At 37.3% G+C, this 26,325-nt stretch overlaps 1 protein-coding gene across 1 annotated transcript in view; it reads left to right on the top strand.

The window, feature by feature from the left end:
• LOC124171200 (disks large homolog 5) overlaps positions 1-26,325 on the top strand; it is a 126,839-nt gene that overhangs the window by 23,033 nt on the left and 77,481 nt on the right. Inside the window, exons 9-13 of the mRNA XM_046550340.1 lie at positions 1,733-1,975; positions 4,311-4,492; positions 4,750-4,904; positions 16,383-16,599; positions 24,077-24,221. Of these exons, the coding sequence (XP_046406296.1) occupies positions 1,733-1,975; positions 4,311-4,492; positions 4,750-4,904; positions 16,383-16,599; positions 24,077-24,221 (942 nt within the window). The remainder of the gene's footprint in view (positions 1-1,732; positions 1,976-4,310; positions 4,493-4,749; positions 4,905-16,382; positions 16,600-24,076; positions 24,222-26,325) is intronic.

Below are 26,325 nucleotides of genomic sequence, written 5' to 3'. Positions count from 1 at the left end.
AATTGACAGATCAAAAGAAAAATCGATATGTCGATCAAGTTTCAAGGTCAGTCACGTGCAGACACTGTCCACGGATTTATCTCCACACGTGTATTTGAAGCACAATTATTGGTCCGTGTGCCATGACGACACATTGATCTTGAGCCTGTGATCGGAAGGCCGGTAAACTAAGTGTTCGTTAACTCTGGCAAAAAATCAGACACTTCTTCACTTCCCTACCACCCTGCTGCCTCAATTTTCCCACTCAAAACCTTTACTGGACCTGAATTTTGATATCAATAGATGACATCATGAGAGAGAGCACTTTCATTGCTGGGTTTGCATTCATGCCGCGTTTATTTAACTTTTAGCTAACGTGTGGACGGTGATTATGCGATCAAAATTTCTGCCTAAAATAGCTTATCACAGACAGTGAATTTAACTACATTAAGACTGTGAAAACCTGGAATAAACTGTGAATTTTATAATTTAGTTAGAATGGGAACCCTGATTATGTTTTCCTGTTGTAAGAAGTGATGGTTATTGTGAAGAATTTTTCTTTCCCCCATCGTGAGGAGTTGCAGTCGTATGCCTGGACTGTCAATAGTTATCAATTGTGCCCTTTCAATACTAAAAATTAGTGTCTTACTATTAGTATTTTGAACTAAAAATTTATGAGCACGAATTTTCACCTAAATTTATATGGTATGTATGGTGTGGTATTACTCGGCAAGACAGATGTTGACTATAAACCAAATATCCTTCAAATCTAAAATTTTCTCTTATTTAGATATAAGATTGATATTTGCAGTTTTAAATGCTGCGGAATGCCCACGAGCGCACTTACTGGAGGGTTAATAAAAAACCCCGCCCAATCTTTTCCATCTTCACCTCGGAGGTATTGACGCTACGACACGATGCTTACAAGTATAATTTTGAGTAAGGAATGCAAACAGGAGCATTTTAAAAATACATCACTCGGGGAGAAACTCCCCAGCCTCCCGCTTGTGTTTGACTTTGGATTTTAGATGACTGACTCACGCTGAAAACCTAGAGTAGTCAGTTCCCCTTGGACTTGCGACCGGGGAAGAGGAGGGGGGGAAGATAATTAGTTCATGCAAGAGACATACCCCCATTTTCGGCTGCAATTTCTGTGTATCTATCATGTGCTTGTATGGTTTTTCTTGTGGGAACAAACTCACTACCAACTAGATTCAAGTTCGAGTGGACTTTCTCAGTGATGATGTTGATAACATATTCATTCATAGGTTAAGAAATACCAGTCCTATATTTTTATTTGGTTTTATAAATTTTCAAAATTCCTTATTGATCATCCTATGTCTTCTGGGTTAATTATTTATGTCTATTAATATTTTTTCCATGGCAATAGACTCACTGGTTTTGGAGATAACTTTGTTTTTCTAATTGTTATCAACTACTAATGTCAATATTTTTTAATAATATACAGTGAAACCTCTATTTTACACTTTTGAATGGACCACTTACAAAAAGTGCAAAATTGAGGAAATTGTAAAATAGAGTATCATTGTTTACAGACGGTATTGTTTGGGACCTGATAAAAAGTGTGAAAAATCAGGGAAAATGTAAAATGGGGGAATGTAAAATCGAGGTTTCACTGTAATACCATTTTTCTAATTAATTGAAATGGATGTTTTGCTTTATGAGAAATCAGTGAAGTTAGACATTGCCAATTGAAATGAATAACTTAATATAAAAACCTCATGTATTGTAGGTTCAGCAGCAACATGAGGAAGCTGTGAAAGAAGTGAACTTGGCGATGGCAGTGCGCATGAAGACCACCAAAGAAATGAAGAGGCTGACGGAGGAGAGAAATGCTGCTATGCAGGAGTATTCTCTGATTATGAGTGAACGGGATACTGTTCACAAGGAAATTGAGAAGCTTACTGAAGATGTGGGCCGAGAGCAGTCGAAGAATGAGCAATTGCAATCTGAAAACAAGACACTGGTTGATGAAGTAAGTTTTTTATATTGCATTGTTTGATTTGATATTCTAATTGATTACTACATTAACCCATTAGTGTATAGCATATGATATATTGGACTCCCATATTTTATTTCTCTTCCGAGTTCCAGTTGACATTAGCTACATAATGATTCTATATTATGTTTTAATGGATGTCCTCCTTAACTGTTGTATAGATATCTTCGTGCCTTTGTTTGCCAAATGAAACATTTTTTTATTTCATTATGTTGCATAATATATTGATAATTTCTATCAAAACTTGTTTGTAAAGATTGATCTGTAACTTGGATGTTGCTGTGAGTTTTTCTGGAATATTTTATATTTGTTGTGACCAGTTTGAGCTTACCATCCGATATATGGGATGTTATGCAAGTTCCAGTAGCCAATAGGGTAGTTTCCTTCATCAAAGAAAACAAAAGGCATTGATGGCGATTCGTTACCCACCATTAGTGTATTCATAATACACAAATTATTTGGTTTTTGAAATACCGGTTTAGACGAATGGCAAGGGTCAAATTTTATCCTCATTAGAAAAAGGCCAGATTGGCGCCCATGCGATTCGACTCCACGTGACGTCACAGGGACCTAGTTTCTACACGAGAGGATAGGAGTTATGCATCATCAGAGGCTACCAATGCATGCATGAGTCACAGAGCTCAGGGAAACATGTCTTAATAATCACCTATTAAAACTGGCTAAGGTCGGAAAGTTTTCTTCGCTTGATAAGGTATTAATAAACCTTTTTTAAGCCTTGCGCTACCAGACAGGAAGGTACTCAGCTACCCGTTAGCATTCTGCGTCCTATCAGCGCTCAGAGCCTCGATCAAGGTCACCTACCAGGCGGGAGGGGGAACCAGAAATGCGTCGCACGGACTTTTTCCCTTCATTCCTACTTACGCGTCGCGTTTTCGCGCGCTTGAAATTTTTCACTTTTCATTTGATCGCGAAAAATAGATATCGTCATTTAAAAATCTAAAAGCGTGAAATACGTACTCCAGGAGTAATAATCTTTCGATTTAGGCAATAAAAAAATAATAGGAAACCACCCTATTTAATGTTACCCATTCACATACTTAAACCTTATAAAACCTTAGCTTTTCATTTAGTTAAGATAGAATACTATATTTCATACCTTAATTTATATTATTACTGCCACTATTATTAATGGTGGTAATATACTTACTATGCATAGTACATTACTATGTCATTAATACTATAACTATTATTAATGGCATAGTATTTGTTAAATCTTGAGTATACAGTGTGTGGACTTAACAAAAAATATTTTTGTCCGCTGTTGATGATGCACTATTGAAGATTATAGCTGATGGTACTAATTTAACTTCAAGATTGATTTTAGGTGTTAATTGCAATAAGTGTTAGAGTGGAATTGAACTCATTCCATAAATTCTGTAATTTCAGCCCCATGTTATGGAAAACGTAATAACCAGAGTTTTCCAATAGAATACTTCCTATACATTATCAACCAAAATGTTCAATTTCAGGTGTGATGAATCCGTGAATTATTCTACAGCTTGATTCTCTGCCTTAATGTGCTATGCAACTAAAAGAATGATTTTAAACTGTCTTTTGCAATTTCATTACAAAGGTGCATTAGATGAATAGCTAATGCCAGAGATCCATTAAAGTGGTTTTATGTTTTGCTAAATTTCATTTTAGTAGTACATAATGGTGTTTTCATAGAGAAATTTGCAATCCTGTCGAAAATTTGTTGGTGTCAATATGATTAAGAATTTTGGCACACTCCCGATTGATTCATGGGCGCACTTCTTCTATAAAACTTTTTGAAAAAAAAAAAAAAATTTCAATCAAATGCAGAACAAAGCATAGATCAAACTAAAAAAAGTACAGGAAACTTCTCAAGCCAATCAGGTTTTTCAAAATGCGAGAAAATGTCCAAATTCTACGCTTCACTTTGATAATAATCCTTATAGGAGAACTTAAGCAACAAGTTCAACTTTGGTGGTATTTACCCTGACTTCCAATACAAGGGAAAAAATAGAGTATCACTTCAAACCAAAGCTTAATGGGGGAGATCTAATAACCAAGAAAAAAATCTTAGCTATTCTAATATGGTGTTTATTGTAGTTGCTTCCAATCGGTCAAGGAAGGCTTGAGGCAGGTAAGCTAAAAACAATCTGAAACCAAGTAATTTGATCAGCAGGTTCATCAGAATGATATTTTTATGCCCAAGTTTAATCAAAGAAGTGCCTGTATGTTCTGAAAGTTATGCTAAGGCATATTCTCTACTAAATTTGTTTGCAAAATGTATATGACCAATGCAGTATTAATTTTGATTTTACAGAAAAAGACCTTGTCATACCAGATGGAAACGTTAAGGAGGGAGATAGCGTCTGCATTGCATGACCGAGACAAAGCCTTGAAGGAGTGTAATGACTTGCGGGAACGCTTTGGGGAGTTCACAGCTCAGGAGGAAGATGGCCTGCTCAAGAATAGATTGGACTATGATTTATACAACAGGGAAAGGTGAGGAACTTTGAAGTAACTTTTTACTTGGTGACCTGGCGTCTTTATTCTAAGATTTGATGGTTACCAGTGTTTCTTATTGGTGGCAGATTTTGGGAACAAATGCTGCCCCTGTAGACCTTTAAAATTATTATCATAAACTTAGTTCTTCTTCTGTCTTCCTTGGTAGTTCATATTTCTTGACCCCCCGGCATTATTTATAATTATCTAATGCCATTATTTCCATAAATATTATCAATCTTCATTATATTTCTCAGGGATAATTTAAGGAAAGAGCAAGCTGAGGTTTCTACCAGCACCAGAGATATTTATGGAAAATCTCAGAAGGAGAGAATGGACAACTTAGACCAAGCCAATCAAGAGATCGATCGGCTTCAGAAGCAGGTGGATAAACTCCAAGCTGAACTCCAGGGTGAGTGTGATTTTTATTTAGAGCTCTGCAAGTCTCAACTTTTCAAGACTCGAGCAAGGTAAAAGGTTTGCTTGAATCCTGATCCATTTCGATGTCAATATGCTCAAGAGAAGGGTCTGAAGTAAAGACGTGACATTGGTCGCAAAAACGAACTGTGTGGCCGTCTATGTGATAGTGTGTGATATATAGGGAGAGAGAGAGCATATCTCGAATGTTCTCTACTGAATTTCAGGAGGATTTACCAATGTCTCTGCCTGCCTCAGAGACCGAATGCTGGTGAACTGGGGTGGCCAACCATAAGACCGCCATGCATTTTGTAGTTAGCATCACATTCGCCCGAGGGAAAATCCCTTAGCAGGCCCTTTCAAAGCCGTATGTTCTAGGCAAAATTTTAATTTCTTCATCAATCATAAATTTTTTTTAATACTTCTTTGTTTGTGGTTTTCGAGGATTTGACTATTTGAGTTGGCCATCCCTATTCTTGTCTCTTTCTCACAATGAAAGCTTTTACAACAAAATGGTAGATGGTGAAGCACTAGGAACTAAGGGATATTGATTTGGATTATCAGACTAACAGCAATGGTAGTAGATAGAGAAAGCATTGCATGTGAAGTAAGTGATAATACTTACCAATATTTCATGGACATTGACATAATTGCTACATGAGAATTCTGTTTCGTTCATTCCTTGGTGATGGTGGCCCCAAATGAAAATCTAAGAAATGTCTAGTATTATGCTGATTTTTAAGTGCATCACATCATAAATTGTCAAACATATTGAACCAGTAGTCTCGTCATCGGAGAAATGATTTCTTACACTTTTATTGATCATATAACAAATAATGAGAATAGAAAAGAGAATTTGATGAAAAAGTTAGGAGTTAGTGGAAGATTTGTGATTTAGTTGAAATTAGAGTATTTTTGGTGAACTAATTTTAGCAGGCCATCAGTAGTATGTATTGTGTTCAACTAGGTCGTAAATGATAATGCCCATTGTTTTCTTTTAACTGACCAGAGATTCAACCTTTTTTGCAATTATCCACTCTGTTGATACAGGTAAAATAAAGGTATATTGTCAGAAAGAATATTTTTCTCATATTCAGGGAAGCTTGAAAAGGCAACATTGTATTTTATTAAATTATTACTTCCTGATACTATAATTAACAGATTAGCTAGTAATTTTTTACTCAGGCAAAAAGCCTTACAAACAGAACATGCCTTCAAGTTAACGTTAAGGGGACTTCTGATTCAGAAACTTTTCATCCTCAGAAATTCGTACATTAGATAATTGCTTAAGTTTGCTTGAAGAGATGACAGTACCATAATGGGCCATGCAAAGAAATAAATGGGAATTGAAGGTGCAATGATTACTTAATGGATGTGCTACTTGGTTAGAATCTCCTTTCTCTAGTTGGAATATTAAGGAAAAGGATTGAGTATATCTCTCAGGCAAATGCGCACAGTTGTCTCTTCTGTATTCGACTCAGTGAATTGAAGTGTGTTAGCATCAATTAAACCCACAATGAGCTTAGTCGTGATTTTATATTCCATGCATCATGGTTGATGAAGTGTCATGCATGATGTGTCAAATATGAGTATCATCATTTATATGAATACAGTGGAACCTCGATCTATCGTTTTTCAGGGGGATGGATGAAAAAAATGATGAATGCGGGAAAACGATTGATGCAGGAATATTTGGCCGGGTTGCCCATGTCCCAGAAAACACTGGATTTTTGCGAATTATGATATTCATTAATGGATTCAAAAAAGATTTTAGCTGATTACAGGAATATTATTACTTTATCGAAACACTTAGGTCATATTGTTGATTCGACTTATATCTCTTTCAAATATCCTAAAGGAACTTTGGCCTTGGCCAAGGAAGGCCTTGCTAAAAAATGTTTGCAGTCCACTCGGAATTTTCACTGCTATTATGCATTTCTGTCTGATATAAAAATTCTTATCCATCAAATGCCATTTCAAGTACACGTATTTATGAGAGAAATGTGCGTGTTATGCCTCAAACAACTGCTTTTGCTGACGCAGTGATTGGTTATGAGATGGATCAAGAAGGCCAAAAGTAGTTTATTATTTGAAATGTTCCTTTCTAGCAATTAAATTGTTAATATGATTTAGGCAATGTTGCGTTAATTGTCAGCGGCACACCCACCTGATCCTCGGTTTCATCCTACTTCTTGTTTTCAATGGGGATCTCTCTCTACCTCCACCCCCACTGTCTTGCTAGCGAACATACCGAGGCATTCCGCAATATTCGCGCGCTTCTAGCCTGGAATCTTTTCTTCATCTTCAATTATTTTAGTCCATCTTGTAAAGTTCTCACTTGTTTCTTCGGAAGGGCCATGGTCCGAAGACGAATATAAATAGAACTAATAAAAATGAAACTGGACTTTATGGAACCCACACGGAAAACACTCGCTGGTTTTAAGTCCACCCGCCATGGAAAGTACGGAACCACTCGTACGAGGTGAAGTTCGGCAATAATGCTATCGCGTACGGCATAAGCAGAGCTTACTGCAGAGGGTGAAGCATGGCCATATGACTGCGCAATGAAATTTTTTATTCTATGGAGAAGGTTACTTATCCACTCATTTCTAACAATAAATAGTTAGCTCTAGAATAGCAGATGAATTCAGATTGCTAATAGGGAGAAACAAAGTATCCTGAGAAGACATCGCTTCGTTAGCACCTCAGACAAGTGAGACTTGAAGCATAACTCGTAAATTGTGGCCTGTTTTCGAAAAAAATGCTGCATCAACTGCCGTGAAGCTCACTATCAGCTGCGAGGATATCGATATTCACCAGAAATCACCATTGTATTATTCAAACTATTTCCTTGCTTTAAATGCTTAAATAACGTTAGAAATACGTCGTGATTGGTATCATTCTTTTTTCAATTATGTGCACATGACGAATATATAAATCTAATAAAAGTATAATACCAATTGCCGAAATTCATTGTTTGACACCTTTTGGGCTAATAGGTGATTCATGCAGCTGATGACCTCCAGAAACTGGGAACTTTGAAGCATTTAGGCTGAATAAGATCTGCGGGTGAGAAAAGGGGGGGGTGCGAAACACGTTTCTATTGTTCTCGTGTAACTTGATATTTTTTTCAAAGCTAAGGTCTTCGTAATGCAATCCCTGCACGAGCTGAGACCTTTTTTTTTATTTCGGAGAAGAGGAAAGCTTAAGAGGGGGGAGACGAGTGCTGAATCGAGGGGAATAGTGGATCTTGGGAAATGCGCTAATGTAACTATCCCACAGCGCTCGGCTTCTCCATATCATATTTCAATCTCCTGGGGAAGATTCAAACTATGTGGCTGTTGTTATTAGCCATAAATAACACGTTGTAAACACTTCGTCTCATTTTCGTCAAACGATGGATGCGGTAAAATTATGCGACGGGACCGCGATCTTCAAACGATCAATGCAGGAAAACGATACTTCGGGGAACGATAGATGCTGGAAAAAATTACATTGTCTTTGTGGAAATTAATTTGGGACGAGGAGTGGCGAACGATGAATGCGGGAACAATAGATCGGGGTTCCACTGTACTCAGCCAAATTATAATTCTTGCAATTTTTATGCTATAAGGTCATTTAAAGAATGAGTTACTGAGATCATTTTTCAGCCTCATAGAATTAAGGCCCTCTTTGGATTTGTGTAATGTTCCCTGACTCTGTTGGGGGAAATCTGTTAATGTCATACCGAGGTGAAGCCCATATTGGAGATTACAGCTGACTCCCATTTATCCGGATATGGATCATCTGTGTTTTGGATTATCCTTGTATTAGTTTCACACTCCTTAGATGTTTTTCGATACCTTTATAGAAATTAAATTGGGAAAGCACTTCGATTATTGCATATTAATGCATGGCTACACCGGACTTATTATTTCCACTAGAATTCCCTTTTTAAAATGGAATTATTTCATTTACTTCCTGACAAGGAGTGTTTCATGTTAAAGTGGACGTCTGCTCGGCCATTGCAGAAGATGATGAGTGGTTGGAAAAAAACTTTTGATTTATTTTAAAAGATTCTTCAATGGCTAGCCAACCATAAATCAAGAAAAGTCTTTTCTTGTGTGTAAAATGTGTATCTCATATCGCAACTGTAGAATTAATGTCGTGGCCTCACATGTGGTTGAATATAGCCCAAGGGAACTGGAGATTTTGTCGCACTCAGGCATGTTTATGGTGCATCTACTTAACATCATTCGGGAGATGGAGGGAATAGTAGATGTGGAGGCAGAAGGGAGGGGGAAGTGGAAGCAGGGACAAAGGAAGTAGAGATTGCATGAGTCAGAGGCGGGCAGTCGCCTGTGTCGACAGTTTTCTGGAGTATATGGAGATAGGGGAATACCGTATAATCATGTAATTGGCACTAAAAAGATCACGGTTGGGTGAAGAAAGCACTCATTGAGTCCAGGAAGCAATCTAAAATAACAGACTACGTGCATAAATAATAATATATTGTCTGATTTGCATAAATTATTAACTAAACTGAAAATTGGAGGGAAAATTTGGGCTACTGGTGTTTTCCAATTACTTGTGCCACCTATCTCCATAATTATCCTGGATAATCTGGAGTTAGCTATAGTTAGAACACTTATATTGAGTGTGTTAACTCTAAAATTGTGTGAATGGTCGGCATTGAAATTAAGAAAAAAACTTAATACAGTTTTCACTTGTCCCTTTCCTTAGTATCTCATGGTTTCTCTACTTAAAGAACTTATTCTTTTGCTGTACACCTAAAAAAAAAGTAAAATAGGCATAGTTTTGAATGTATGGTCCGAAGCTTTGTGAAATGATAGCCCTTTGGCTAGGAATGGTATGCCTCATTCAGAAGCACATGTAGCTGTCTGCATAGGATAGCCAGGTTTTTTCCCTTCAAGTGTTACTCCTCATTCAATTATGAATTTACTGTTGCACCTCATTACAAACCGTAACTGAGTTTTGCCTGTCTTTTAGCTGCTACAATAGATATTTAAAAAAATGAAATAGCTTTCACCAAGTAAGGAATGTGAGAAGTGATGGTTACAATGTGGTAATTTTAAAAATTGATGAATTCCTGCAGAATTGCAAGTTAATGTTTGAAAGCGTCAAGTGATTTGCTTACATCTCAGGTTTTATGTGAATGGTTTGAACTAATTACTCTGAACTCTTTCACCCAGTTGTGTGGACCATTAACCAGAGTAAGACTTCCATATCTTCTAATGAAGGTGCTCTTTTATTTCACTATTTCCTAACTCTCTTCATGGCATGTATCTTTGAATGTAATTATTTTCTGTTAGATTTCATTTTTTGCACTCTGCCAAATTTTCGTTTATTTTTTTGTCTCGATAGAAAAATTAGCATTGATAAATTTTGAAGTGTATGCATGATTAGTGTTTTCTGATGCTAATTAAAGTGGTTTTTGGTTCATTATAACTTCTCTGTTTTAGCCAGAGACAAGTTACAGTTTACGGGCACTTTCAGGATGGTGTGCAAGAAAACATTTTGCTGGACATGATCAACAGCCAAATTTCCTTTATTTTTAATGAGCTTTTTTTGAAGTATATTATCACCAAGAAACTTTTGAATCATGTATGTAAATTTTTATTCAGTGGTTTTAATGTTGAATGGACAAGTTTTTACCTGGAGCATAGGTTAACCTTTCTTAGGTATCGGGATAACCTAACATTTTTAGCGGGGAATGTGTACTCTTGCTTGGAGTAATACTCTCTTTGGGAGTAAAATATTTTAATATGCGTTTATAGATAGGTCAATAAAAGTCTACTGTTAAAGAGTTTAAATAAATTGTCTCAGTAATTCCGAGTCTATGCTTGGCAATATGGCTTAACTGAAATGTACAAACTGCAAGCTGTTACTTTTTAGTCTGTTTACATTCTGACATGTTTTAGAAGTTAGTTTTTGTAGGTGTACAATGAACTGTTTACCTATTAATGTCACTAGTGAGAAACATAGAGGCATATTTCTGTGGCTTCAAAGGTATTTTCTCCCAACTAACAGCACATATCTCGAGAAGGAAGTCTATGAGAGGTAAATTTTTGGAATCTCAGGTGTCAGGTGCATCAAGCATTCTTTTATAGAGTCATTATTTTGACCCATGAATGTTCTTATTATTACTCTAGTTAGCCATTTCAGCCACTTGCTCTTGAGCTTCAGAGGTTGCATGATTGTGGGGTGTATCAAACAAATAAATAATTCTCAAAGCCAAATTCAGTGAGTCGTCTCCTTTGTAGTAGGTTATTTGTAGGAAAAAGTAAGACTTGACCTGACTGATTTTCCAATGAAATTCCAAACTTTGTGGCATAACAGTTTCATTCATCATTGAAAGGTAAATAATGTAAAAATGACTGGGCACCATTGTAGGATAAGTGTCACAATTGAAAGATTGATTTTGCTATTCTCAGGCAAATTGGATTGATTTGATTGTTTCTGATTCTATAACATATGCACAACTCGAGGTGGTTTTTACAAAAGAAATCAATAGCTGTGTACAAAAATGGAAGGGAAAGAGGATGTCACATTTTAAGATAGCTCAGGTAGATAGATCAGACTCCAATATAAATAGCTGGAAAACTGCGATAGTTGCAGGATAAAAGAAGTTGAATTCTTTGGCTTCCCTGGAGCATGGTAGTGGTGTCATTTGAATTTTTATTTTTAGCAGGGTCTTTTTGCTGGTTTAGCTGGTTTCAAGTCCTATAAGTTAAGCCTTTCAGTACCCTCATCAAAATTCATCCTGGTGGCCTAAGGGAAAAGAACTAGCCCCCCACCATGAATGTGTGAAATTTACTGCATTTAATAAGGGAAATGCATTTAAATGGTTGTGGCTGTGGATAGAGCATATTTTTCATTTTCTTGTGGTGTTTCTGGATGGAGCTGCTTACGTGATGATTTCCTTGACCAAGAAAGTCAATGGAGGTCTTTCCATTCAAATTATTTCGGGAGGTCTCTGTCGTTGATACTTCTCAGAATGCATATGTATGTCGCTGACTTATAATAGCAATTTACATATTGGCCACTTTAAACTTGCGAAGTTAATATTTCATGAAGTGAGAGCCATTTTCAAATGCACCAAACATAATTGGGAGTGAGTTAGTGATTCATTTAATCAGTTATGTCAACTCTAGTTATGAGAAATCTTAATGACATTTGGTCTGTGATTTCATGATTTTAAGTTCTTTATTTCTTAACCACTCTGAAATTTTACTGTGGGAGCGGTGGATTGAAGTGCATTTTATTGGTAAGTCCTCTTGCATTGGGGCATGAATTGCTGGCTCAAGCCCCACAGCAAGTTTCAAGTGATGGACCCAAATTTTATTCTGTTTTCAACTCCTCTTGTTTTATGTTACGTATACAATTGAAATCAAATTTAATTTTTCCTTTTTTAATGAAGCTTGCTTTAGTCTCGGCATTTTCTAGAGCTAAGTAGTACCTATATAAAATATTTTTAAGTGCATTTCTAGATAGGAAATAGCTATTATGGATATTAAGAAATATAATGATTTTAGTGTTATTTATCTGTTATTGAGTAGAGAAAATTCAATTGCTCTCTTGAGTATATCAATTTCTAAATTGGCATCTTACATATTAAATTCTCCTACGGCGTTATGGCTTAGTTAATCTGTTTACTATAAATTTGCTGTCTTTGCAACCACCTTCATTTTATTTTATGGGTTTGCATGCTAAAAAAGGGTTTTTACTTTTCCATGCTAATTTTTGAAAATTGGTTTACATTCTGCTGCATTAAAGGGCAATTCCAGTTCACAAGGCAGAAAATTGTCCTACCAGTAAATATACAATTATTTCCAGTTAGATCTTAAATTGAAAACATCTGATATGGTCTTATGATACAGAAATGCGTTGAAGTTCCAGTTGGATATTTTTTTACTTAATACATACTATGGAACTAGAATACCATAAAATTAAGAGGTTATCATATTGCATAGATCATTTTCATCTACAATGTTCCCACCTTTTAAGCTTCATAAATATATCCCAATCAATGGAAGTTCTTTAATCAAGTAATGTTCTTACGAATGCATAATTTCTGCAAACTGCAGTAAATAACAGGCGATTCACTTTGTTGGTAGATTCTAAATTACTGTATACTATGAAGTGTTAAACGAGCACATGATGGCAAGTTATTGGAGACGATTTATTCATAAAATAACTGGTCCTGTTTCCAATATGTTGCCTAATCCTTCGCCAAGCCCTTTTCACTAAGAAAAGTTTGTAGCATTTACCCCAGACTGGGTGATTTTCTGACCCTTTAGTAAGCAATAAGGTAGTTTCCTTCATCAAAGAAAATGAAAGGCATTGATTGCGATTAAGATACACCAGGCTTATTATTTTCGTTAGAATCCCCTTCGTAAAACGGGAGCGATCGGACCCTAGCTGCATTCATGGGAGTACCGTGCTCCTGTTTTCCAAGCTTCGTAGTGCGCGACCGTGCTATGTGATCACAGATACACGTCCTGCAGCAGTTGCAACCCGGGCAACTTGTGCCAGACACGACTACGTGGTATGGTGCCTGAAAGTGTAGTTTCCGGCGTCGAGCATTGGTTTTGAAGCATTCGTGCAAACCACTTTTCTGTATCCGTGATCACACAGCTACGGATGCTTGGTTTTCGAAACCAGACCTTACACGGAGCATTAATAATACGAGCATGTACAACCATGTTATCGCTGCCAAAAAGATTGGGAACAGGCGAAGAAAGCTCTCAATGAGTGTGGGAAGCACTCTAAAATAACAGAATAACTGCATAAATAATAATATATTGTTTTTTTGTGCAAATTATGAACATTACAAGACATTTAAGTGAAAGTTTCGGTTATCCGTGTTTTCCGATTATTTGTTCCATCTCTCCCTATCGTTAGCCTGGATAATCGGGAGTGTGCTGTGTACAAATTATTTGGTTTTAGAAATCCCAGTTTAGACGAATGGCAATGGTCAATTTTAACCTCATTTGAAAAAGGCCAGCTTGGCGCCGATGTGATGCCACTCCACGTGACGTCACAGCGACTTAGATTCAATACAAGTGGATAGGGGTTTTACATCGCCTGAGATTACCAATGTATGCTTGAGGCACAGAGCTCAGGGAAACATGTCTTAATAATCAACTATTAAAACTGGCTAAGGTCGGAAAGTTTTCTTCGCTTGATAAGGTATTAATAATCCTTCTTTAAGCCAAGCGCTACCAGCTAGGAGGGTACTTGGCTATATGCTAGCATCCTGCGTCGTATCAGCACTCAAAGCCTTTCCCCAAGGTCACCTCACACGGCGACAGCTGGAACCAGAATGACATCACACAGACTTTTCCCAGCATTCCTACTTAGCCTTTGCGTTTTCACGGGCTTGAAAATTTTCACTTTTCGTTTAATTGCAAAAAATAGATATTGTCATTCAAAAATCTAAGAGCGTGAAATGCATACTTAAGGAGTAATAATCTTTCGAGTTGCGCAATATAAAAATGATAGGAAACCACCCAATTTCTTGGGGAATGCGTTGTTTGGGGTGGTACCACTACGAATGGACCCCAAACATGGGGTAGGTAGTGCAGCATTGTAAAATTTGGCTGCAAGGAGAGCTGCTGGGAGTAGTGCCCTCAGTCCAGTGGTTCATTTTTTTTGTCCAAGAGTGTACTGCATCATCATCAGATTGTGAATCTTTCACCTGTAAATATGTTGTAGTGCATCATAACTGATCAATTAAATTTATCATTGTGGAAAATTGGATATTTTTACTCTTATAATAGTTCACCAAATCAACCCCGAAACAATTAGTCACTACTTTCTACTGTGTTTATGTGCTTGAGCATGCTACTTATGCATGGATCAACATTTGTTACTCACAATCAAGACTTGTTAAATACAAATCCTTTTTACATGTTTATAGCCTAGATTACTGTAACTTTTTTAGTCCATTGTTGCTATAAAGTACGAAAATTGTCATGATACCATTGGAATGGCATGAAGCCTATTTTTATGTGAATGAGTCAACTCTGACTTGACATCAATGTCATGTGTATCATAGCTCAACTATTTCAAACTAAGACAAACTAAGCATTGACTTGTATTTATAATTACTCCTTAACATTTTATAAACTATCAAGTATTTTGCCACTGTGAAGTCTGAGCTGATGCCATTGTCATAATTCATTTTTTCACTTTTCATATTCTAGATAAGACTTTATAAGAGTAGTTTCAGTTAAAGGCGGTAACTATTAGTGCCACATTATTTTGTGTATGCTTATTTAAGAGTCTGTAATCGTTCATTTTTTCCATAATTGAACATACCCCCTTCACCTTTCTGTTGATAGTAGTGCACATTTTTTCCTAATTTTTATTCAGGAACTGTTCTTGGGCTTCCAGCCTACCAATATTTTCACAGCCTCCAATGTTTAGGCTCCTGGCTCTGGCACTGTCTTCAGGGAAATGAGTGTCAAGAGTTAGTTTGGCATTTTGCTACAAAATATCTGCATTTCATGATGCTGAAAGAAGCCTCAGCCAATCATGGAGCAAGTAGCTAAAACAAGGAGATATTAATATCAGCTGGTAATTCACTCTTGACCCTGTGTGGCTGCTAAGATCAAAATATACTTTAATTCATAAATGGCCAACGGGTAATTTGTAATTACCATCAATGCCGTAAACAAAAGATCACCACTGTAATCTATCAAAGCCCATGCATGATTAATGAAAACAGGTCATTTACCTAAGAAATAGTGTATTATAAATCTATTTTACAACCGTTGAAAAATCAAATGGAACAGTTTATGTAAAAACCCTTAGAACCTTTAATCATGCACAGTTTATCTCGTTAATTAAAATGTCGTTTTCTCCCTGTCATTATGCTGGTTTCTAACTATTAACCCAATATTTCCCCAATTGCAAGAGACTGCTTTCTTAAGATTGGCTTTAAGCCATATTCTACCTATATTTAACGTTATAAATAGATTTTTATATAAATTTTCTTTACCCTTGAGAGAATGAATATAATTAGAAAAAATTCTAATAAAAATTATGAATTTTTTCTAGAAGAAAGCTATCACTAGAGCCTTCTAATCTCATTTCCGCTTTCCGAACAAACTCAGCATCCCTGCGTTTCCATTTATCTTTGTTGTGTGGTGTTCACCACCCACACTTGCACCTATTCCTACTATCCGCAACCATCTTCACTCGGCCACGTGTACGAAACCGAATGAGTGAGAACCGAGTCAATGATAAGAAAGATAATTAGTCATATGGTAGCATCTAAAGCTTTAAATCACAAATCTAGGGGCTTATTCATTCAAGAAATATCAATTTCTCTGAAGATGTTACCTGCGGCAGGAGCTGAAACATTTTAGGCCATGGAGATATTTACCTGGATGGAATCCCAAGGAGAGTTCCTGAATATTATTTTCCTGGAGACGATCAAGTCATATTCCAATTTTTATCTTTACAGAGGCAACCCAAGAGGCAGAAGTGTCAAAAAGAAGGCGAGACTGGGCATTCTCTGAGAGGGATAAAATTGTCCTGGAGAGGGAAAGTATTCGTACACTCTGTGATCGATTGAGGAAGGAGCGTGATCGTGCAGTCTCTGACTTGGCAGAGGCCCTCAGGGATTCTGATGACATTAAAAAGCAAAGGAATGAAGCATCCAAAGAGTTGAAAGAACTCAAGTAAGTAAAATGTAGGCATAATAATTATATTTAAAATATTATAGAAGGGAAATGATGTAAAAAAAACTGGACCAAACAGTGTGAGACCAAAATTGCTTTGATAGTATATCTGTTACCTATGTATAAAAATACTAGCTAGATGATTTGAACCAGTACTGTATGGAAATTCCTTCCCATGGTCCAAAACATAACCCCTAAATCATTATTAATGATCATGGTGGTAGAGTCCCGTGCTGATTCATCTGGATACATAGCATGGGAAAGAATTTGAGAATTGTTCCAGTCTGGGAGTAGAGAAAGAGCATATTTTAATCTTTTAGGCAGTTGCATGACATTTAGAGGTGTCCCAATGTAATTAAATTTTATGTTCATTAAGTCCAAGAAAGAGAATGCATTGGTGATAGTTTGATTGTATGCTTTAACAGATTGACTGATGTACAAATGAAATTAAAATTAAGTTATGGCACTGGATTTCATCTCAAGAATGATGTGCACAATAAGAATACAGTAAACTCTTGATTTTACGAAGTCAGTGGGACCGGAAAATTGGCACTTTGTAAAATCGAGTTTCGTAAATTCAAACCTTTTTCATAAGTCACGAAAAAAATGTTCGCTTTTGTTTCTTCCGCCGTTTTTTGTCTTTAGTGGTCTTATTTAAATGTTTTCGGTGGTTATTCTCGGTATAATTCATAGAAAAGGCTTTTTGCTATCGATTTATGATGTGAAAAATCGTTAAATAATTATACCACCATAAAATTCCCATTTCTTGTTCATACTTCAACATCAACGATCGCTAAAGAAATTCCCGACCAGTTTAGAAAACGTAATCAAATAATGAATTGCAATGTTTATCATAAGAATTAACAGTAATCAATTTGTGGTTAGGAGCCAATAGCTACTATTAAGTATGCAAAAGATAGATATTTGTTTCTGACACCCACGGAATTTTAGCGGCAGCCGGCCTAACCGCCATTTATGTCGCCCTCTATCGCTCAGTGACGAGAAAAAAAAAAGAAAAACAAGGGTCTTAGCCCGTTTCCAAAATAACCTTCGTAAGTTAATATTTCGAGTTACTTCGTATTTTCAGCAGAATGTGCTCTATTTTCACTGAGATTCAATTACGATCATAAAGAACGTAGGATGTGATTATCTTCTGGCGAATATTTGAAGTAAATTCTGTTTGAGTTCTCCGTCCGACTACTGTGTTCCATCATCTTCGCAGACGTTGCCATAAAAGACTAATTCTTCATCAGGACTGTATTCTTCATACCGGGTGTGAGGTGACCTGTTCATATAGTATGTTTCTCTCCTTTTATGCCGACAGGAGCAAGGTTCCAACCGGAAAACGACAGGAGAAACATCTTACAGTATCGGAGAAATATAGATAGAAACTTTATTATCCACATTGATTGTTTTCCTACAAGAGACGTTTTATCATTTCTCAACGTGGTTAAGTATTGGTTCGCTAGCGTGAATTCCCAAAAAATGACACGCAAAAACCTGCACCGTCACCTCATTTAGTTTTCGTGTTCCTTTCTCCGCCGTATTGAAAGTTAGGCAAAGGATCATTGACATAGAGAAAATATTTTCTTAGTTTTAGCACTAAAAAATAGTCGCGCCATAATCGTAAATAAATATAGTGTGGAAAGAGCAAAGAAATTACTTTCAATTGAAAAGTCAGCTGAGAAGAAGAGAGACAATTATAAGCGCGGCACCATTTTCCCGATAGTGGAAGATACTTCTTCCGCCTCTCTCCGGTTAATAACTTCCCCCCGTTGCAGGTAAAGATGAACCATGCCCTTCTCCATAATCGGGGAACTTTCCCAGTGGGTGGGGTGAATAAGAGTGGGATGGGGATTGCCTGAGGGAAGAAGTGTGGTCAGCACAAGGACTGGTGAAGGGGGCAGGACAAAGAAGGGTGGGGAAATGGCCTTCAGCTCTGCCTCAGTCTACTTTTGGAGGCCGTATTTTTTTGCGAGGCACACAAGCTCAGTCTCCTTAGGGAGGGAGTGAATGGGAAATGCTGGGGAAGGAGGGGTTTGGGATGCGTAAGGTGAGTGTCAGCAAGATCAGCCAAAGGCGGCAGGAGGGAAGGGACGGCTTTGGAAAGACAGAACCCCAGACTGGGAGAACGGGGAAGCGCGTGAGAAGAAAGTTCATGGTTAGACTTGGAAGTGCGTCTTCATTACGAGAAGCCTGAAATATAAATTGGCGGTAAATAGAGCCCAGTACACCCATGTCTCGTATAGCGCAATTTCGATTAGCGCAATTTCGATATAGCGCAAATTCGTTCCTCGGGGAAACATTGCAACGCAGTGTAGCCTAATCAAAAATCTTAAACGCTCTCGTGATAAAACGTGAACTTGCGCTAAGTACACACGAAATTTCTATCAATTTACGCATATTAATATTATTTCTTGCCTCAAATCTTCTTTTTTGTTTATATATTAATCGAAATTCATTGCTGCGCAATTGCCAAAAGTATTACTCGTCATTGGGTCTAGATAGCCGGCCTACCGAAGATTTATCTCGTCTCCTTAACAGAATGATAATAAATAATTTAGATCGTTAATTAAGCGTGGGGCTAGTGGAAAAGAGTTTTTTTTTCAGCAATACGGTTTGAGACGTATTTTTGCCGTCGTAGGTTACCGCGCGATTGCCTTCCAGGTAGAGAGTCTACGCTAAAGCCTTCAAGGTCATCGGTATTCACGGGGGAGAAATGGAGCGGTGACCGAGTTGCGCATGAATAGCATCAACACATAAAAGGGTCCGCTATAGAGTCTCAAACACAATGGCTTCGTTCCCTCCCCGCAGTCATAGCCCTTCTGCGTCTCAGGAATACAGTTCAGCAGAAGAAGGTGATTTAGATAGAGCCATACAGGGTAAAAACCAAGAGAATATGGCAAAAAATAGGAATGCGTGTAGAAAAATCAAGAATTTATCAAGAAAAACCATTAACCTAGAAGAGGACTTGAGAGAGGTCAATTGCTTTGACGATGGAGAGCGTCAAAGCGATATTGCGCGGAAGTTTAAACTCACGATGCCTTATTCTGAATAAAGACGAAGCTAAAATATCAGTGACCTCAGCCGCACCAACTTCAACCAAGCGGTCTACACATACGGAAAGTTCATAGTGAATCAATACAAAAAGACGAGAGTGGTAATCGCTCCGAGACATTTAGTGAAAGCTCCGGTTGGTTCCAGAATTTAAACGGCAAGCAGGTATTTTCAGTGCGGCGATATCAGGTGAATCTGCAAGTGTTGATAGCGCAGCCACCACAACATTTTCTGATGAACTCCAAGCTGTTATTGAAAGTGGCTCCTTTCCCCCTCAACTAGTTTTTAGTGTTGATGAGACGATATTCTTTTGGAAAAGAATGCATTCTCGTTCATTCATTTTCAGGGAAGGAAAACCTGGGTCAGGTTTCAAGGCATTTAAAGACTGTTTCACGTAGCTGCTAATGACTCGGAGGACTTCAAATTAAAATGATTTATCATTCATAAACTCCGCTAGCTATGAAATGGCATTTAAAGTAGCATTTTCCTGTCATTTCGATGAGCGACAAAAGGGCCTGGGTGACACAATAGTTGTTTTTAGACTAGTTTGAAAAATCATCAACTGCCGGCAACGCATTACGATCCCCTGAGATAGCAGATGTTAGCCTACCCGCACGACAGGACGGAATTTCGAAAGCACGTAAGAATTTTTTTTAACGTGAATAAAAGTCTTTGAATGCGTGAATACTATCTTTAAAGATGTTTTAAACTATAAATATTTATAGAAATAATGTTTTCTAAGGCTTTTTATGGGAATATAGATGTTTTAGAGGAAATTCAATACCCAAGACCTATGCTACCAGGAACGCATCCCTATCTTCCCTATGTTAAAACGCTCTCGTATAACGCAAATTCGTATAGCGCAAAGACCCCAAGGAACGCATCCCTTGCGCTATACGAGACATGGGTGTACTTAAGATATTTAAGTTGTTCATTCACAAAGGCCAATATATACACGAAAAGATATTATGGCGCGGATTGCATGTATCAACGTCCATTTCGGGATGTTATTAATTTCTGTTCCCATTTATAAAAGTAGCAAATAGATTTGAAAGAATGATAATCATGAATAAAAATATCTAAATCGATATCCAAACGCACATGAGCAAAATAGATGAATGTATACATACCGATCCATCGCAAGTAATACCGCTCAAGCTTCTTCCGGTATAGGACTTTAAAATCCTGGATAATGCCTTGGTCCAAGGGCTGGGACTTGCTAGTCGAGTTCGGGGGTAAAAAGAGGACTCGAACATTAGCCAATTTTAGATCTTCCACGTATTTATGAACGGTGGCATTATCCATTATTAAAACAATTTTGCTGTTCTCTCCAGCAATTTTTCTCTGTAGACGTATAACCGTTTGCTGGAAAATTTCTCGGGTCATCCAGCTGTTTTTATTTGCATGGTAAAAAACGGGGAGGGCTTCCAATTTTACATGTTTTAAGCACCGTGGCCTTTCAAATTTCCCAATGACAACGGGCTTATTTTGTCCGTGCCCGTTTGGTTGACGCACAGCCCCACAGTAACACGCACTTTACTCTTTTCCCCCCCATGGCACCTTTGCCCTTTGAAACCCAGGGTTGCGTCAGGTAATGCATTAAAAAATAGCCCAGTTTCAGGGGCCAGCGAGGGTGAGCTCGTCGAGGAAAGGGTCCCGGATTAGGGACCCTTCGAAGTGCTTCGGCGAAAAGTAGTCAAGTAGTCTTCGAAGTACGTTCACAGCAGTGCAAAGGGTTAATTAGGGGTGTACGAAATACTCCGCGCGACCTTCCTGACATGTTAAACTACGAATTATTGTCGATGCTATGTTTACGAACACGCACGTAAATAGGGGCATAATGTCAGCCGCGATATTTTAACTGAACTCCTACGCCCCCTAAATTCCCACAGTGAGATTTTTGGCGACCCATTTTTCTCCAAAGTTGCATTATCATTTACGGTTTCGCACTTTTGATGGACCACAGTTGGAAGCGCTGATTTTTTAGCTACTTACGCCGGCGTAACTAGTTTTGTTGACAAATTTTTCGCCGTAGTTCGTATAAACGAATGCCATTTGCTCCTAGGGACCAAGCCGAGGTTCGTAAATTCAAAAAATTTCGTATAATCGAAACTTCGTATAATCGAATAGCGCCATGTATTTAGCATAGGCTTTTCACCGGGACCGCAATATCACTTCGTATAATCGAAAACTTCGTAAAATCCTGCTTCGTAAAATCAAGAGTTTACTGTACTACCTAACACAATAATAATGTACACTCACAAGACTTCAGTATTCTGAAGTTTTTCGAATTCCATTGCGTTATGTGGGAAATACAGCAGACTCCCAATTATCCAGCTCTGGTTTATCCGTGCATGAGTTCACGGTCCTTCGAAGTTTTCTGCGATCTTTATGAAAAAATAAAATTGAATTGGAAAAGCACCAACATATTTTCATTTAAAAAAAAATACAATGCTGCACCGGGCTAATTATTTCCATTAGAATCCCCTTCTTAAAGTGGAATTATTTTATCTACTTGCTGACAAGGAATATTTCAAGTTTACTTGGACGCCTGCTCTAGTATTTTAGATGACGATCAGCGGCGGGAAAAACACTCTTGATTAAATTTAGAAGATTCTTCAATGGTTAATCATTGGTAAATTCAGAGAAATCAGTCTCCACCATTAATCAGGAGTGTACTGTATGCATTTTTAAGGGTCCTCAAAACGATGTGAAAATTTAAAAAAATCGTAGAATCATCAATGTTAATGAAGCAAATTAAGTGTTGAGCAATATCCTAGCTATTTCATTTATGAATAGCAGGTAAAAACACAATTTATCAATTGCTTTAGTATGTACAGGGCTCTGTTAGACAAAAATAATTTGAATTGATATGATGCATCTCCATTTGGCTACTCGTTAAAGATACTCCCAAGGCTGACGGAAGGTTTGCATTAATTTGCTTAGAGTGAAAAAGAAAATGATTAACAGTGCCCCAGAGAATAAATTTTGCCTTGGGGCTTCTGGCAGTCACGGCGAAGTCTGAAGGGAGTACAGTTTCACAAACTCCAATAGACTGGTAGTCAGTGTAAAAGTTCACACAGCTTTGTCACCAGTGGAAAAATGCTGGATATTCACATTCTAAGTTTGTCCAATGTGAAGTAGGCTTTGTTTGAAGTACCATGTAGCAATAATTCTTTGTTGAGGTCACAAAATTTTTTGTTCAGAATGCCACCTATATTAATGATAGTCTGCTAAAATTGTACACAGTTGCTTGTTTTTGTGTCAGTAAAGTTGTTCCATCAGTTGGAATATAGAGGCTGTATATTTAGATAAAAAACTATTGAAATGGAACTATTGAGTTGTTTCATTGTCGTGACTTAGCATTTGAAATGAGCACTCACCGAGAGTTTCCCATATCACCAGCACCTAAGTATTGTTTTCTCAACAAGTCCATGCCATTTTGGAAATTCTCAATCTTCACCTTTGCCATAGATTATCCTTGTCATATTTATTTGAAAATTTACTCTGCTTCATTACAAACTGGCTACTGGTATTTGCACCATTTGGCACACAAATGAATGAAGCTGAACCATACTGTCCCTTCAATTCAGCTATCAGCCAGCTTAGTTGCCCAAATCCTAGGTCAAGTATCTGTTCAAGTGGGTACATATGGCCTCAGTACCAAGGCCAACTGACATGATACAACCCACATTATATTTACGGTATTCCCGGTGAGCCAGAGGTTTTGGGGAAGGCTCCAGTCTGAGGGCTTCATGTGAAAGATATTATTGGTGGAACTGCTCTCATTGGCTGAACATTGAGGTTAGTCCTCTGACCGAGTTCCCTTTTTGCTTTCAATATTACCACCATCCAGTGTGGCTTCAAAATATATTTCCCTTTATCATATGCCAGTAGTCTACAGTATTTGATGCAAGCTTATAAATTCTGTGAATCCAAAGGTAATGTGTAACTTATGATTGGCTCTAAAGCTAGCCTGCAATGAATATTGGTGAGTGTTTTGTGTGTTTCCTTAATTTTCCCCTGTATATTAGAGAATTATTCTTTTCTTGGTCAATTGAATTTGAAATTTATGATTTCTTTCTGTAATAGAAAGTACAGGTTGAGGTATCTTTTTAGTAAATTAATATTTTTTTAGTCATCTATAATGTCCGCAGTTAAATTAATATTCTGGGTCACTTGGATATGGATTTTATTCATCATCCTGGCGGAAATAAAAGATTTACTCCTTCTCAAAATGTGTCTCAATAAAAAAATTGCATTATTTTTTACACTGATGTGCAAACTAAGTCAAATGAAAAAAATCATTTTATATTCACCAGTCAAATTCTACATTTCCAGGACTAAGGGTTTTGGCAGTGACATCTAACGTAGTGTGTATAGGTTTATCCTTATTTTCGTCAATTCTTTTCTTTTTCAGGGAGAAAATGGAAGTTCAGGCTGAGAGGGAGTCAAGGTCCAAACGACTTCACCATGCTGTCAGTGAGACTCATGCCCATGGGAGAGATTCTGTTCTGGAGTCTGATCTTAGTGAATGGGAGACAGAAACTTTGGACATAGATTTGGTGAGTACAAGTAATTAAATCAATACTTTGCTTAAGGTACCCTACAAAGATTTAAATAAAATTGTCAATTTGAACTCCCATTCAATAATGAGTTTGCAGCCTAGTGTTGAAAATTTTCTCTTGATGCTGATATTGCTGTGCTCTTATTTCGGACTGTGAATGCTTCCCACTGTTGAACAAAGGCCATTGTAGATGCTTGAAAACCTAAAGAATAAACTAGGGATAGACGGGTCAAGGTTTTTTTTTCGGACCCGGATCCGGATCGAATCCTTGATTTTTGGAGCTGAATCTTTGGATATTTTCAGATTGTAATTCCTTTTCAACTGTCTGCTATAAAGTGAAGTCATTATTCAAGTTTCTTCTGGGTACTTACAATCAAAGGAATGCTATTAAGATTTACGTACACATTTTTATATTTTTAATGATTAAAAAGCATTTTTATCGGCGTTCAAATATTTTAAAAAATGATAAAATCTTTATTTGCTCAGGATTTAAACTGTTACACTTGCGTTTGGAAATGAAAATAGGTTTCAGTCTTTGGATAAACCATTGACTGACTTTTAATATTCCTCACATAAGTTTCCCCTGAATTTTGTCACTTTCTCATCGCATACTGACTTTTGTTTCACCCGCAAATGCTTCAGGTGCAGTGAGGTCGATTGTGAACCTCCTGGCGATAGTTTCACATCACCGTGCACACATAGTTCTCATTATGCCAATAAAAATGTTTCTATGCAGTGGAAGACATTTTAATTAGTATATCATGAAATTAAATTGCAACTGCACAATCTGTAACACAATTAACAATGTTTTGAACAACATTAGCATTACGTGCGACAAGCTGCGGTATCAGAACAAGTCGACCGCTCAGCAAGAGGAAGAGATATGTAGCAGAAGTCCATAAAGGAGAGGTGGAGGGGAAGGAGCGTGATCCCTCCGTCTCTCAAGCTACGACTCTACAATGGAGGGAGTCAAGGACAAATATGTTAGATCTTGCTATTTTGTGACGTCGTTGCTTTCCAAGTGAAGCAGGGCGACCTATATGATATATACAGTTGGCGTTTCCAGGCTGCATCTTCTTGTTTGACGGTACTGATGCCTCGCCTGTTTCTTTGAAAATTGTGCTGCTTGGACAATGTTGAATATTGGTATAGTCTTGTTGTAGCTAAGAAAAACTTTCTTTCAGTCAATGTTTGCTTAAAAAAACCAAAATATTCTAGAAATGAGACGAAATTGGTCTCATTCTTTTTTAAATCTTGTGCACATCATCCAATTGCCGTAAACTATCAAGAAATCTTCGGGTCCATTAAGTTACTCACTTAGCATTTGTTCTCCTGTAACAGAGAATTGAAGCAGGTAAGATGAAAAAGGTTAGTTGGTGAGATAGGGTACGGATGAGACACACTTCCATTGTTCTCGTGTAACTTGATATTTTCCTTCAAAGATAATGATTTATGGACTGTGTGGTCTTGGAAAGAAAAAAAAATATCAGAGGCATGGGGTGATGGAGGGTTGAGGGTGTTTTTTTTTTAATCTGCTACATAGTCAATCTATGGAAAATTCTTTAAATTTTTAGATATTTCCTATCTTCAAACGTTTAATTTTTATCTAGGAAGAGAAAAAGCACCTGTTTTTCACTTTTCTTCCCACTACCAGTGTGAAGAGATTCGGAAACCATTAAGCGGTTTCATAATTATATCTAGATAGTGCTTTTTATTAAACATGTTTCCATAACGTTAATTCTCTAACTTGAAATCTAGGTTGAACTTGAGTTGATGTTGTCCCACCAAAACTTTTCTCAGTGGTGAAACATTCCAGAGAAGTGAAAACTGTCATCTTTTCACAATATTATTGATTTTTAGAAACTTGCAGAAACTATATTGTGTTTTATATCAGTTTTACACTGGGATTATGTGTGCAGGACACGTGAAACAGCAAACATCGCAGATTAAAAAGAGAACCATCCAGGTAAACAGGAGGTGATCCATTAAGCCATTATCCTAAGCAAGGAAAGAGGAGTGTTTTCTCTGCATTTCTTTTCACCCTTATTTTGCATTTGGATTCAGGAATTTGTATCCATCAGAGAATGAGCCATTCTTACTGA

This window comes from Ischnura elegans, chromosome X (genome assembly GCF_921293095.1).
Source record: "Ischnura elegans chromosome X, ioIscEleg1.1, whole genome shotgun sequence".
NCBI classification, from domain to species: Eukaryota; Metazoa; Arthropoda; class Insecta; order Odonata; family Coenagrionidae; genus Ischnura; species Ischnura elegans.
This window is presented reverse-complemented; position numbering and strand designations above follow the sequence as displayed.